Genomic DNA, 13539 nt, shown 5'->3' with positions numbered 1-13539 from the left:
CCTCCGCTCACCCCAAAGCCCCTTCCCTATGTGCTCTTCCAGGACCCGTCTGAAAACGGGACTTGGGTTCTGGCTGCTCCTGCCCCGGGACCTGCAGCAGCTGTCCCCTGACCCTCTCCTCCACCTCCTCCTAACTCTGGGACTCAGCCATTCTCAGAATGTCCTTCCCTCCCCAACGCCCTTCCCTGCCTGGACCTATCACCCCCCCACGGAACGTTCATCTGCCAGCCCACTGGGGACCGGGCTGCCGGGCTGGGCACTCACAGCCTCTGAGCTGCCCCCTGCCCCAAGCACGCCCTGCTCGCCGCCACAGCACTGATCCACCCCCACCCCACCCCTGCTCCCCGGACAGCTGGTCTTGTCTCCCAGGCTTGGAACCACCGCCAGCCCGGCCGGACCAGGGCAGTCCCTCCCCGGCATGGCGGGTTCCAAAGACACAGCCCCAGAGGGGGTGCTCATCACACCTCAAAGAAGCGGCAGGAAATTGGCCCTCGTGGGACAGAGGCCATTGCAGAGTCAGTCCCCACATCCAGGAGAGGGAAACGGGCGTGGGGCCCGCACGCTGGCTGGACCTGGGCGGTCCCCTGGGCCTGACTTGGGACAGTGCAGCACAGCGAGGAGGAAGAGCAGTGCGGGTCACCACAGTCCTGGGCGCCAGCTTCCTTCCAGCAGGCAGGGAGTAGCACTCCTGCCAGGCCAGCCTGATTTCCGGGGCTCCAGGGCCTGTCCCCCGCCCAGTCCCCACTCCAGGCAGCCTGGCTTTATGACTTCACAGGCTGAAGTCACGGGGGGACAATGCTGGGTGTTCCACACCTCCAAGTGCAGGCCCAGACTGGCCAGACGGCTCCCCACAGTGCAAACGAGGACAATGCCTGCTGGCCCAGGTGGGGAGGGGATGTAGAGGGCAGCGGCGCCAGCCGCTCCTGGCACCATGGATGATGCCGCAGTCCTAAGGAAGAAGGGTTACATCGTGGGCATCAACCTGGGCAAGGGCTCATATGCAAAAGTCAAATCCGCCTACTCCGAGCGCCTCAAGTTCAACGTGGCCGTCAAGATCATCGACCGCAAGAAGACGCCCACGGACTTTGTGGAGAGATTCCTTCCCCGGGAGATGGACATCCTGGCGACCGTCAACCACCGCTCTATCATCAAGACCTACGAGATCTTTGAGACCTCCGACGGCCGTATCTACATCATCATGGAGCTCGGAGTTCAGGGCGACCTACTCGAGTTCATCAAGTGCCGGGGGGCCCTGCACGAGGACGTGGCACGCAAGATGTTCTGGCAGCTGTCCTCCGCCGTCAAGTACTGCCACAACCTGGACGTCGTCCACCGAGACCTCAAGTGTGAGAACCTTCTCCTTGACAAGGACTTCAACATCAAGCTGTCCGACTTCGGCTTCTCCAAGCGCTGCCTGCGGGACAGCAGTGGGCGCATCATCCTCAGCAAGACCTTCTGTGGGTCGGCGGCGTACGCGGCCCCTGAGGTGTTGCAGGGCATCCCCTACCAGCCCAAGGTGTATGACATCTGGAGTCTGGGTGTGATCCTCTACATCATGGTCTGTGGCTCCATGCCCTATGACGACTCGGACATCAAGAAGATGTTGCGCATCCAGAAGGAGCACCGCGTGGACTTCCCACGCTCCAAGAACCTGACAGGCGAGTGCAAGGACCTTATCTACCGCATCCTGCAGCCGGACGTCAACCGGCGGCTGCACATCGACGAGATCCTCAGCCACTCATGGCTGCAGCCCCCCAAGCCCAAAGCCGTGTCTTTGGCCTCCTTCAAGAGGGAGGGTGAAGGCAAGTACCGGGCTGAGTGCAAACTGGACACCCAGCTGGGCTCGTGGCCCGAGCACCAGCCTGAGCACCAGCCCGACCACAAGCTGGGGGCCAAGAACCAGCACCGGCTGCTGGTGGTGCCCGAGAACGTGGACAGGATGGAGGACCGGCTGGCCGAGACCTCCAGGGCGAAGGACCATCACGTCTCCGGAGCCGAGGTGGGAAAGGCGAGCACCTAGCGGTGCGGAGGGCCCGGGGGGCATGGCGCGATGAGCACCCCGAAAGCTAAGTAGGAGGTAGAATCTGAAGAAGGCACAGGTCCAAGAACAAGTAAAATCCGTCAATTAAACCGTTATTTTGATTACGTTCTATTAGCTTTCTTCCACTTAGTAGCAAAGACGTTAAATCCTGACCACCAAATAAACCGGAGTGTATACAGCAGAGAGGCCCGCGAGGAGTCGTTTTCTCTAGGGCTCAGCACTCCCCTCCCTGCAGCGCAGGAGATCTGGAGTGGGGGCCAGGCCTCATGGGCAAGGACTCTGCGGCCGCCCGCCCGCCAAGCCCCCACATGCCTCCCCACCCTGCCCAGACCCCCACCTCAGGCAGCCCTTCCTCAACACCCCCCTCCCTTCGTTCCCGCAGTTGGGATGGGAGACCCCGAAGCCGAGACCTTCCAGTGGCATTCCCCCTAGCCCTATCCCCGCCAAGCAGCCCTCATGCTTTATCAGCCATCACCCCCATCCCCGCCAGGTGGTCAGCACCTGGTCTTTGGTGGCCTTGCCTGGACAGTGCCCCGCATCTCGCTCACACCCACCCAGACCTCCACCCCCTACTTGCTGGGGGCTCCCTCAGGGCCAAACCCACCCTTCTCTATGGAGAATAAAGCACCCAAAGCGGCCCTTTCCTCACCCTGGACGGTCCCAGTCCCGCCCCCTTGGTGGGGCACAGGGCACAGCCAGGACTTGGCTCCCAGGAACTTGCAGGACTTCTCTGAGGATGAGTGCGGGCCAGCTGGTGCCCAGGCAGCCTCCAGGGAGCATGAGGATGGCCCACTGCAGGGTGCACGTGCTCAAAGCACGAGGGGCTCCCATCTGAGCAGACCCCAGGCTGCCTCTCTGAGCACAACCCGACCCCTAAAGAGCCTGTCTGGGAGCCAGCCCACCTCTCTGTGAGGAGCTGGCCCCAAGACTTCCAGGGTCAGGCACCAACACCCTCGGGCCCAGAGGCAGGTGCCCGCCCGTGGTGCCCACGGCGCTCTCGGGTCCAAGGGGAGCCCAGCCCCACTGCTTGTGACACTGTGGCCCAGGTTACTGTTATATGGGGGTCTCGCTGGTGGGGTGACAACGGGGTGAGGCCGGCAACCCAGCAGCACGTGGAAGGCAGGGCCTGGAGCCCCGAGCAGAGGGAGGGAGGGGACATGGAGACGGCCCTGGCCATCTGAGCTGGAAGCCAGGTGCTTGGGAGGTGATGGCTGAGGCCACTGGGAAAGCGCCTCCCAAGAGAGCAGCCTCACATGCAGGACCCGTGCAGCCGTATCACCAGCAAACCACGCAGGTCAGGCCTGGCCAGGGAGGCTGTGGACCTGGGCCCAGAGCCTGGGTGAACCTGGCGGTGGGGGGACCAGGGACCAGCTCTTCATGCAGGAAAACGTGGGGCACAACTGCCAAGGGCTCTGCCCTCCCCAAGGGTGGACCGAAGGGCTGTGAGCTCAGCTCAGAGGCAGGTCCCCAGCCCTGGGGGCACCACTGGAAGCAACACAGGCAGCAGCAAGAAAGGCTGGATACCCCGGCCCTCCGAGGGTCACCACCCAGCAGCCTCCTCCCAGGAGGTCTGCGGTCCTGAGCGCAGGATGCAGGTGCGATGCAGGCACGAGGGTGACCCCAGGGCGCACAGGCCACAGGGCGGAGAGGCAGCCCTGCTGAGCTGTAGATGCTCTTTAATGAGGATTAAATAGGAACAGGGGTTCGACAGAAAAGCATGTCAGCAAGGCCCTGGGATGCTCCCCAAGGCCGCGGGGCAGGTCCTGTGCCAGCCCAGCACCTGTCTTCTGGGTCTCCTGGGATGCTCGCTGCTTCGGGCTCAGGCCTGGGCCCCCAGAAAGCCAGAGTCCTCTGCTGGGCAGAGAGCTGCCCTGAGGGCTCCACGAAGCTCCCGCGGGCCCAGCCCAGGACGGACTAGAAGAAGTCCGAGGCTTTGCGCCGGGTGGGGAGCTGCAGCAAGTTGTCCGTGATGCAGGCCGGATCCTGGCTGAGGGGGGTGCGTGTGGCAGAGGCAGGAGCCGGTGTGCTCGTCGGGGTCTGGGGCCCGCCGGCTGGGGTCTTGAGGTGGGTAGAGCGTGCTGGGGACGGTGTGTAGCTGGCACGCAGGGCCCGGTCCGTGTACTTGCTGGCTGTCCTGCTCACGAGGCGTTGCAGGGCTGGAGACATGGCTGGGCTCAGCCCTTTCGGGGTGAGGCTGCAGCGGAAGGAAGGGGTGGGTGAGAGGCAGGATTAGGCCCGACCGGGCTCTCCCCGCAGCAGGGCCTCCCTTGGCCCCACAGGAAGGCTCCCAGGAGATGTGTGATCATTCTGGGTGGGGACCTGGATGGCCTGGCCCAGACAGTGAGCCTGAGCCTGCAGTCGAGGGGTGTGGCTGCCCTCGGCTGAGAGGCTGCAGTGGACCCCAACCCTCTCCGAGGGCAGCGATAACACCGACTCCACGGGGTGGACAGGAGCTCAGTGGGGACAACGGGCCTAAAGGCGCCGCAGGTACACGGGAGGAGGAGGCCGTGCACGAGGCGGAGAGGGCCCCGCTTCGGCTGGAGGGACGGCCACAGGCCCCGACCCTGAGAGCGCCCACTGCAGGGGCCGGGCCACCCTCACCTGGCTAGGTTCTCCGTCGCCCTCCGCAAGGCCTCCTGCTTCTTGGCCCGGTTCTTGGCGGCAGCCTCGTTGGCCATCTTCAGCCCCAGCCGCTCCCTGCGTCCCGGCTCCAGGATCTAAAAGACAGCAGGCGTGGGGGGGCTGGGCCACTACCCAGCCAGGGAGTCCTTGCCGCGGGGGCGCCGGCCTCTTCCCGTGGCCCCTGCGGTCCCAACAGCCCATCGCTGCCCCTGAAAGCCCCCAGCCAGCCTGAGCTGCCCACCCGCCCAAGGCCCACCCAGGTTCTTCATGAAGCCGGCACTGCCCGGTCAGGCACCTGTGACCCCCTTCCAGGAAAAGGGCCTGTTTCAATATGCCTTTGTCTGACTGCCAGGGTGTACCAGCCTCTGCGTTTCCATAGAGAACTTCAAGAAATGTTTTGTGGGCCTGTCTTTCTGTTTGTTTGTTTTAAAGATTTATTTATTTAATTTTATTTTATTTTTGCTTGCGTCAGGTCCTAGTTGCGGCACACGGGATCTTCGTTGAGGGATGTAGGATCTTCATTGTGGCGCACGGGCTTCTCTCTAGTTGTGGCATGCGGGTTTTTCTCTTCTCTAGTTGTGGCGTGCAGGCTGCAGAGTGCGTGGGCTCTGTAGTTTGCAGCACGCGGGCTCTCTCGTTGAGGTGCGTGAGCTCAGTAGTTGTGGTGTGTGGGCTTAGTTGCCCTGCAGCATGTGGGATCCCAGTTCCCCGGCCAGGGATATAACCCGCGCCCCCCGCATTGTAAGGCATACTCTCCACCACTGGACCACCAGGGAAGTCCCTGGGCCTGTCTTTCTATTGGTTTTTTGTTTCCTTTCTCTCTTGCAGGAGTTTCGTCTACGTTGGCTGAGTTAACGTACACCGTTCAGATTTCTCTTCAGTTATCTGCTTGTAGTTTTACTTTTGACGTTTTCCGCTGTAACTTCTGATGTTTTCCGCTGTACTCGGGGTTGTCATCTTCCCGTAGCGCGATCCAGCCCCCACTCCCTTCGTGATTTCTCCCTTTGCTGTCGTGTTTAGAAAGCCTTCCTGCCTCAACGTCACATTAAACGTCGACTGGTATGTTATTCTGAGGTTTAACATTTGTTGTTTTAACATTCAACTTTTCCATCTTCCCGGAACTCATCCTGTCGTGTACACTGAGGGCCTGGCTTGTTACCCTAGCTCCACACACTCAGCACGGTGCCCCAAATCCTGCCTGGGCACTGGGACCAGGCTCAGGCCTGACCCACCTGCCAAGGGTGGCTTGCTTCAACGCCTGACGGCACACATCCCCCTGCAAGTTTTTCTCAGCTGTTGCCGCATCCCAGGCTGAGAACCAAGGTGCCTGGGCCCCGCACACGCTGTCTGGCCACACGTCACCCTTGCACTGGGGAAGCACCCACCCCTCAGCCACCAGGTTTCTGCCGCACAGGTCTGTGCTTTCTCTCCAAGCCAGGTGCTCCTATGATTGTATGTTTCTGTTGCTACAGTGACTGACACTTTTTCCTTTGCATTCCACACTGGTGTTGCCTGTGTTTAAAGAGACCCGTGACCCTGTCCCCTCCGCAGACCTATGTGAATTCCAAATTCCGTGCCCCATTCTTTGGGGCTTCAAAGCAGATGACGTGACCCTGCAGCCTTCAGCCTCTGTGGCGCCACCCACCTCTGCCACCAGCAACCCCCCCCAGCACCCGACAGTACGTGCAAGGCTCTGGGGACCTCCCCCACTTCCCCCCCAAACCACACCCATCGCTCAGTTTCCCCACAAACTGTGTGCAGACCAGGGACCTGCCTTCCCAATGTTGCTCTGGGGCCCCACCTGCCTGTCTGTTCGCTGGCACCTTCCCGGGCCACCCCATCCCTACAAACCACCTGCCATCCGGCCCCCTCACCTGCCTGCCTAGCCCACAAACCGCCTTCCTCCTGGGCTCCAGGCCTTGTGAACCTCAACTCTGACTGCTCCTATGACACCGGGCTGGGGGCGCCTGACCTGGTTCTCCCGTAACCAGAGGCCTCTCTCTGCAAGGACACAGCCCTCCTGAGGACACAGCCGCATCCCACAGACACTAGGGTTCTGGGACCCTTCCCGCCCTCAGGCTGCAGCACAGCAGGAGTTCCTGGCCCACCTGAGACCACCCCTCATCTCTGAACAGCCCCATCCTCTGGGCCTGCAGGCTCGGAGCGGCCCCGGCAGCTCCCTGCCTTGGTGCTTCGAACCCCCCCACCCCAGTCTCTCCCCCAACCCACCCACCCGCCCACGCCTGTCCTCAGTGCCTGGTCCTACGTGGAAGTGCAGGGCCTGCCCAGGTGTGCAGCCCATCCGCTGTGCACGGAGCTATGGGTGCTCAGGAGGCCCTGAGTCCACCCGTGCTGCTCCCACCATGACCCACCTTGAAGGCTGGCCCTGGCGTCCTATCCACGTAGGGCGTTTCAGATCCTTCGACTCTCAAGGGCGTGTTCTCAACCTCCCCCCAGGTCATCAGTGGGGACTCGTTCACACCTGCGGATGGAGAACCCACAGCCAGCTCAGGCCTGGGACCCGGATGGGGGTCGCAGCTCACAAGCACCAAGGCCAGCAGCTGCCCTCTCTCTTTCCTGGGACCAGAACCCAGCACTTCTGACTTCTCGGAGGGAAACATCAAGGCCAGCCCATGCCCCTGCACCGTGGGGCTTAGCCTGGGGTAGGGGGCTTCGCAGAGAAGCTGGGCTGGGTGAGTTAGACCCCCATCCTAGCACAGGGCCAGGGGGCCCCTGGAGGACAGTCACAGGACCCCGCTGCAGGGAGGAGATCCGGGGCCTTCCAGGGCTCCCAAACCTCCCAGGATCCTGGGCAAATCGTGGTGCCTCCACAGGCCCTTGCCATGGCGCAGCCACCGGTGTCCCTGGGCGCAGAGAGAGACCAGCGTGTGCCCAGGAGGCCACCCCGAGTCTCGTGCGCCTGCTGTGATCTCTGGGCTTAGGTTTGTGAGCACCGCACACCTGCTAACATGAGACCCAGAACTAGGAAAAACTACCCAAGACTGACAGGGACACCCAGCCCAGGCCAGTGGCACAAGGCAGGTGGCCTGAGGGAAGCGCACGTGGCCCTGTAGGACCCCTCAGGCCCGTCCTGCCCACCTGCACGGGCCAGGCACGGCCCCAGGAGGCCCAGGTGCACCCAGTCTCCTGCAGACTGAGCTTGGCTTCCATGCGCAGGATGCCTGCCCAGGGGCTTCCCTGGTGGTGCAATGGTTAAGAATCCGTTTGCCAACGCAGGGGGACATGGGTTCAAGCCCTGGTCTGGGAAGATCCCACATGCCATGGGGCAACTAAGCCTGTGCGCTACAACTACTAAGCCTGCGCTCTAGAGCCCGTGAGCCACAACTACTGAAGCCCATGTGCCACTACTACTGAAGCCTGCGCACCGCAACTACTGAGCCTGCACTCTAGAGCCCGCGAGCCACAACTACTGAAGCCCGTGTACCACGACTACTGAAGCCTGCGCGCCTAGAGCCCACGCTCCACAACAAGAGAAGCTACCGCAATGAGAAGCCTGTGCACAGCAATTAAGAGTAGCCCCCGCTCTCAGCAACTAGAAAAAACCTGCATGCAGCAGCTAAGACCCAATGCAGCCAAAAATTAAATAAATGGATAAATAAATAAATAAATAAAATTTTAAAAAAGGACGTCTGTCCAGCACCCACTGGACTCACCGGCCTCCCCCCAGAGCCCCTCCGCCTGCTCACCAGGCCAGTCTGTCCCGCTGAGCTCAGGGTGAGCCACAGGAACCACCCAGCTAGACCAGCTGGCCCCACACGTCCCAGGTCGGGCCTGCCTGAGAGCCCAGCCACCCACAGCCCTGTTCGGCCCTGGCACAGATGGGACCCTGGGCCCGAGTCACATGAGGCACAGTGCAGACCCAGGGGAGCGCCAGGAGTGCCAGGCCAGCCGGGCAGCCCACCTCCCCCCAGGCCGTCCCACCAGCGGGTGTGTTTCTCACCAGGGGCAGGAGAAGGCGTGGCAATGAATCCAAATCCGCCCACGCGAGGGGACTCCTGGGGGATAAGCTCCTTGCCATCCGGGCCCACCTTGCCCTGTTTGTGCTGGACCGAGAGAAGAGGTGGTGTCAGGGGCCCAGGCCATCCCCACTGGCTGAACAGAGGCTGCCCACCCCCCCTTCCTGGGTGCAGACCCAGGGGAAGCGGGGAGGACCCTGGCCCTTGCGAGGACCTTGAGGACCTGTCAGAGCGGCAACCAAGTGAGGAAGCACCTCCGCCTTCCACGCCGGGCCACACCTGACATGCGTTACCTTCAGGGGCCACTGACTTCAGGGCCCTGCGGGGGGCTATGCTAACCGGGGCAACTGTGCTCTGATGGCTCCCACAAGGCACCTGTAAAAGTCTCCAAAACAGTCCCCCCACCTCCCACCTCCTCAATGCCATGACCGCCGGAGTCACCGCCCTGCAGTAAATCTGAGGTCAGGAACCTCTGCTGTCTGCCACACCGAGCCCAGCCCACCCCACGGGAACTGGCACAGACCTGACCCACAGAACGTGTCTGATCGAAGCCCCCACGAATGGAGAAGAGACTCAGACCCCGCCACATAGGGACCCAGACACACCCGCACCGCCGAGCCCTGCTGAGCCCAAGGACAGTCCTAACGTATGGGGGTGGCCAGGACCAGAAAGGCAGGGATGCCCACGCCACCCCGCTGGCCCGGCCCCTCACCTGGGCGTTGAGGGCAGCGGCCTGCTGCAGCTGGGACCTGCTGAGGGCCTGGCTAAAGGGGTCCCTGAGGAAGCGGGTGTTCTTATGCACCACCTGCCGTGGCTTCTTGAAGAGCTGCTCTTCGTCGGGGACGCCTGGCAGCGGGAGCAGAATCGCCTCAGCGTCAGGGTGGGCAGGCCCCCCGTCCCTCGCTCAGGGCCTGAGGGAGAGGAGCTGGTTCCCCACGGAGCACAGCCTGAATGCAGCCGGGGGAGCCACACGACCGCACAGACTCCGCAGGCGAACCTGCCTGCCCTGAAATGGACCAGGACCCCCAAAGGCCCAGAGTACAGGGGGCACAGACACACACTCCCAAAAGCCAATCCAAACCTTCGGCCCCAGCCTGCGCCCCCGCCCGGCCCGCCGCTCACCCTCTGGGTAGTACATGAGGGAGTTCTTGGCCTTGTACTTCCAGGTCTCCACACCAGCCTGGCCACTCTCCACGGCTTGGCACTCTGCCGACGGGAGCGCGAGATTATCCTTCTGCCTCTGCGTCATGGTGGGAGTGAGCGTCAGGGAGGACCCCCGGCCCTGGGCCCTGGCCCGGGGACCCCCAACCCGAGTGGGTACCGCTGACCCTGCACCAGGGCACCTTCTCAAACTCCTCCTCGGCCTGGTAGAGCCATGAGTGGCGCGCCCGGCTCTTCTCCTTGGCCACCTCCATGATCTCCTGGAAGGAGGCGTTGTCCTCGCTCGTGTACCGGCTCAGGAAGACGTCCAGGCTGGGCAGGGGTTCCCTTTCCTCCTCCTCTGTGGCCTCTCCTGCGCAGGGGTGCGGGCAGGTGACACGAAACCATCATGCAGTCACTCGGTCCCAGAAACCCTCTCTCTGGCCGTGGGTCTGTCTGTGGGAACCCACACTGCCAGACAACACCCCCTTGGGGGCAATCAACTCCCCCAGCTGCCCAGGGAGCCCCCAGGGGCCCTTCCCATCTGCTGGATACCAGTGAAGAGTGCACTCTGACTCAGGCCGGGAGGGGGCGTCGGGCGTTAGAGCAGCATGATCACAGGGGGTCCTCCCACACCAAAACAGTGCCTGTTCTGTAGGCCGTGCCTCCAAAACCCTGGGCTGTCCCCCTGCCCCTTATCCTGACTCCCTCTCTTCTTGGTACCTGTGCTACAGGGGGGTGACTGTCACCTAAGCCTCGTGACCCGCTAGCGGACCTGATGGCAAGGACCCTGTATTATCTAGCGGTGGGCGGGGGGGCACCTAACAGGCACTGGGCCACACCCCGGGCCGCCCTGGCCGCTGCCAGTGAAAGGGCAGCCCGCTGAGGCGGTGCAGCACTGCATACAGCAGTGCAGATGCGGTGGGGATGACGGGGGAGGGCCTCTACTCCACCCCCTACCACCTGCCAGGCAGCGTGCAAAGCACTGTGCCTAAAAGGTCAAGACGAGTGTCAGAAAGGTGGGCACTCAGACCCCGTCCCTCCACCAAAAGCTCTGGGACCTGCAGAGGTTACTGCCCTCCTGAGCCTCCGTCCCCTTGCCTGCAACCGTGAACTACGTGGTGCCTACGCTCAGGTTACTCAGGGGATTCCTGCATTTACCGAAAAGTAAGGGGGATTCAAAGGAAAGGAATCTGCCAACAGCCTGTGATTCTCGAGCCACATCGCAACGGAGAACCACGCTCTGAGGACACACAGGACGCGCTGTGACTGGCAGGAGGCTGGGTTCTGGAGCAGAAAACGTCACACATGTGCTCGCACAGGGCACCACTGCCAGCGGAGCACACTGTAGACGCGACGCTGGTAGAGAGCAGCTCATGGCCATCTACACACACACATGTCCACCCCGGATGAAGCACCGACTGCGAGGAGGCCCACGGCACACTGTTCACAGGGCCCAAGACGCTCCTTCTGGGGAAGGCTCCCCGGAAAAGTCAGGATGAATCTTTACACTCCAGTAAGCGTGTTGGAGACCCGGAGGCCCAGGCACACCCTAGGTGCAGGGCATGCAGACGGGAGCAAAAGGACCTGCTCTTGTGGAGGGAGAAATGGTAAACAAACAGAAACGCCTTTTAAACTGGCGTGTCCTCCGGCAAGAAAACAGAGCCAGGTGGCAAATCACAGAGCACAGGGTGAGTGACTGCGCTGGGAGGTCAGGGAAGGTTCCCTGACAGGCAGCATCTGAGCAGAGACCTGAAGGAAGAGAAGGAGCAGCCATGCAGTCACCCACAGGGGGCGACCAGCTCAGGAGAAGCAAGTGCAGAGGCCCTGAGGCATCTGAAGGAGGCAGCGAGGGAAGGAGCCCCCGCCCCAGGCTCATGACACCCCCCGGACAGAGGTTGGTAGAGTGAGCAGGCCAGCAAGAGGGGGGGCGAGATTCCCATGCCACAGAGGAGGGCCGGAGGCTCAGATGACCCCCATGTTTGGGAGCTGGACCCAGATCTTCTGCCTCCTAGACCCCGTGGGTTGCCCTTTAAGGAGAGACCCTCAGGGACAAGAAGGAGCCTTCCCCTGAACACCCCAGGGCCCCACAGACGAGGTCCCCAGGCAAACCCAACAGTGTGAGGGAAATGGGGTGCTCACTCACCATCGCCGTCCTCCAGGCTGTGGCCCCGGCCCCGGGCCTTACTGCCCACCACCCCGGTGCCCGTGTGCACCTCAGGGGTTTCAAATGTGGCTGGAGTCACATCTGGGGGAAGAGAGGGGATGGAGATTGGAGGGAGCCTGAAGCAACAGTTCAGCGGGAGTCCCCTCCCGCCCCCCCACAGGACTCCTCTTACAGGGCGGAGGGGGCTCTCGGGACATCTTGCCCAGGGCAGAGCCAAACTTGATGGCGATCTGGCGCATCCGTTCCAGGTCTCCATTCTCCTCGGCCTCCAGGTACTCCTTCTGTGCCTGCAGCTTCTCCACATCAGGAAAGAAGTCCCTCTGGATGACCATCTGGAGGCCCTAAAGGCGCGATCAGAACACAAGTCAGAGCTCCCGTCTGCCTCTCCCCTGCCACTCAGCCCACAGGGTACGTGTGAGGTCCCCAACCTCTGTCCAGACCAAGAACCCCCAGAACTTGGGGGAACGTAGTGCTGTAATTTTTTTTGGCCACGCTGTGCTGCTTGTGGGATGTGGGACCTTAGTTACTCTACCAGGGATTGAACCCAGGCCCTTGGCAGTGAGAGCGTGGAATCCTAACCACTGGACCTCCAGGGAACTCCCATTGGGTGCACTTTCAAAGCCTTCTCTCTCCCTCACTAACTGGTCACTTTCATCCTCCTTTGCTGGCTCCACCTCCACACCAGCTGGACCAATGTGCGTATTGCCACCTTCATTCCACCCATGATCTCCTATTTCCAGTCTGAATCCTTCACCAGGATGCCTTCAGCCAGTCACCCCACCACCAGCACTGGTGGAGATTCCCAGCTCCGCACCTCCAGCCAGACTTGCCCCTGAGCTGCACGTCTGCACACCCAGCTGCCCACTAACGTCACCTGCCTGCACATCCCAGCAGCTTCCCGAACTTAACCAACTTTCTCCCAGCCCCGTGCCAGCTCCTCCTACTTCAAGGGCGGTGGGATGCTCACCCGCTCAATGATGCTGCCACAGTGGCAGCCCGTTTCCAAGACCCCCAGCCTTAACACTTGCCATTATCGCTCTCCAAGAAACCCTCTTTATCGCCATCCTCCCAAATTCCTACTGACCCTTTAATAGAACCTTGTTTCCCTGACACCCGCCCCTTCTGCTCCCTGACACCCGCCCCTTCTGCTCCCTGACAGCAGGGACACCTCGCTCCACACTGTGCTTGTTTGTCCCCCTGACTGTCCACATCCCGAGGGCAGAGACTCGGGCTGCTCCACCTTCGCGAGCGGACAAGAGCGTCGTTACCCAGGAAGCGACCCGGGGATAGCGCGGGGCCGGGGAGCGCGGGTCAGGGAAGGGGCCTGGAAATCGCTGGCGTCCACGCCGAGTCCTACCTCGATGTACTCCTCCTCGTCCAGGACCCGCTGTCTGCTCGTCGGAGCCCCGGCCTCTCCGGCGGCGCGCTTCCTCCGGGGCCCGGACGCCGCGGGCACCAGCACGGCCCGGACCGGAGCGCCGGGCGTCTCCATCGCTATCCCAGTACCGCCCCAGTGGCGCAGGCGCGGCGCAGGCCGGGGGTGGTGCGGGGCGCTCCAGCTGCGCAAGCGCCTGAAACAGCCCTACCAATGG

The 13539-nt window shown here is 62.4% G+C and overlaps 2 protein-coding genes across 3 annotated transcripts; one reads left to right on the top strand and one right to left on the bottom strand.

Annotated features, from left to right (window-relative positions):
• Positions 1–729: 729 nt before the first annotated feature.
• On the top strand, positions 730–2067 carry TSSK2 (testis specific serine kinase 2). The gene has a single exon (XM_082354024.1). The coding sequence runs from the start codon at positions 932–934 to the stop codon at positions 2018–2020; it is 1089 nt and encodes a 362-aa protein (XP_082210150.1). The 5' UTR covers positions 730–931; the 3' UTR covers positions 2021–2067.
• Positions 2068–3697: 1630 nt separating this feature from the next.
• Positions 3698–13479, bottom strand: ESS2 (ess-2 splicing factor homolog). Of its 2 annotated transcripts, XM_082354052.1 has the most exons (11): positions 13305–13479; positions 12120–12288; positions 11927–12028; positions 10942–11067; positions 9984–10153; positions 9763–9880; positions 9353–9486; positions 8625–8727; positions 7036–7145; positions 4643–4758; positions 3698–4235 (listed from the first exon to the last, which is right to left on the bottom strand). In XM_082354052.1, the coding sequence occupies exons 1-11, from the start codon at positions 13437–13439 to the stop codon at positions 3956–3958; spliced, it is 1563 nt and encodes a 520-aa protein (XP_082210178.1). In that variant the 5' UTR covers positions 13440–13479; the 3' UTR covers positions 3698–3955. The 2 variants fall into 2 exon arrangements, with proteins under 2 accessions (XP_082210178.1, XP_082210179.1); XM_082354053.1 differs by lacking the exon at positions 10942–11067 and having other exon boundaries at positions 13305–13478.
• Between the last annotated feature and the right edge of the window lie 60 nt (positions 13480–13539).

The sequence above is a fragment of the Balaenoptera borealis genome, assembly GCF_965194805.1.
Source record: "Balaenoptera borealis genome assembly, chromosome: 14".
NCBI lineage: Eukaryota > Metazoa > Chordata > Mammalia > Artiodactyla > Balaenopteridae > Balaenoptera > Balaenoptera borealis.
The sequence above is the reverse complement of the archived record's forward strand: the minus strand, read 5'-3'. Positions and strand labels throughout refer to the sequence as shown.

Coding starts and splice junctions, on each gene's coding strand:
- TSSK2 (XM_082354024.1), top strand. CDS start 932: ATGGATGATGCCGCAGTCCTAAGGAAGAAGGGTTACATCGTGGGCATC.
- ESS2 (XM_082354052.1), bottom strand. CDS start 13,439: ATGGAGACGCCCGGCGCTCCGGTCCGGGCCGTGCTGGTGCCCGCGGCG. Junction 9,881..9,983: donor CCGAGGAGGAGTTTGAGAAG/GTGCCCTGGTGC, acceptor ACCATGACGCAG/AGGCAGAAGGATAATCTCGC. Junction 4,759..7,035: donor CGCCAGGGCCAGCCTTCAAG/GTGGGTCATGGT, acceptor GCTGTCTTTTAG/ATCCTGGAGCCGGGACGCAG.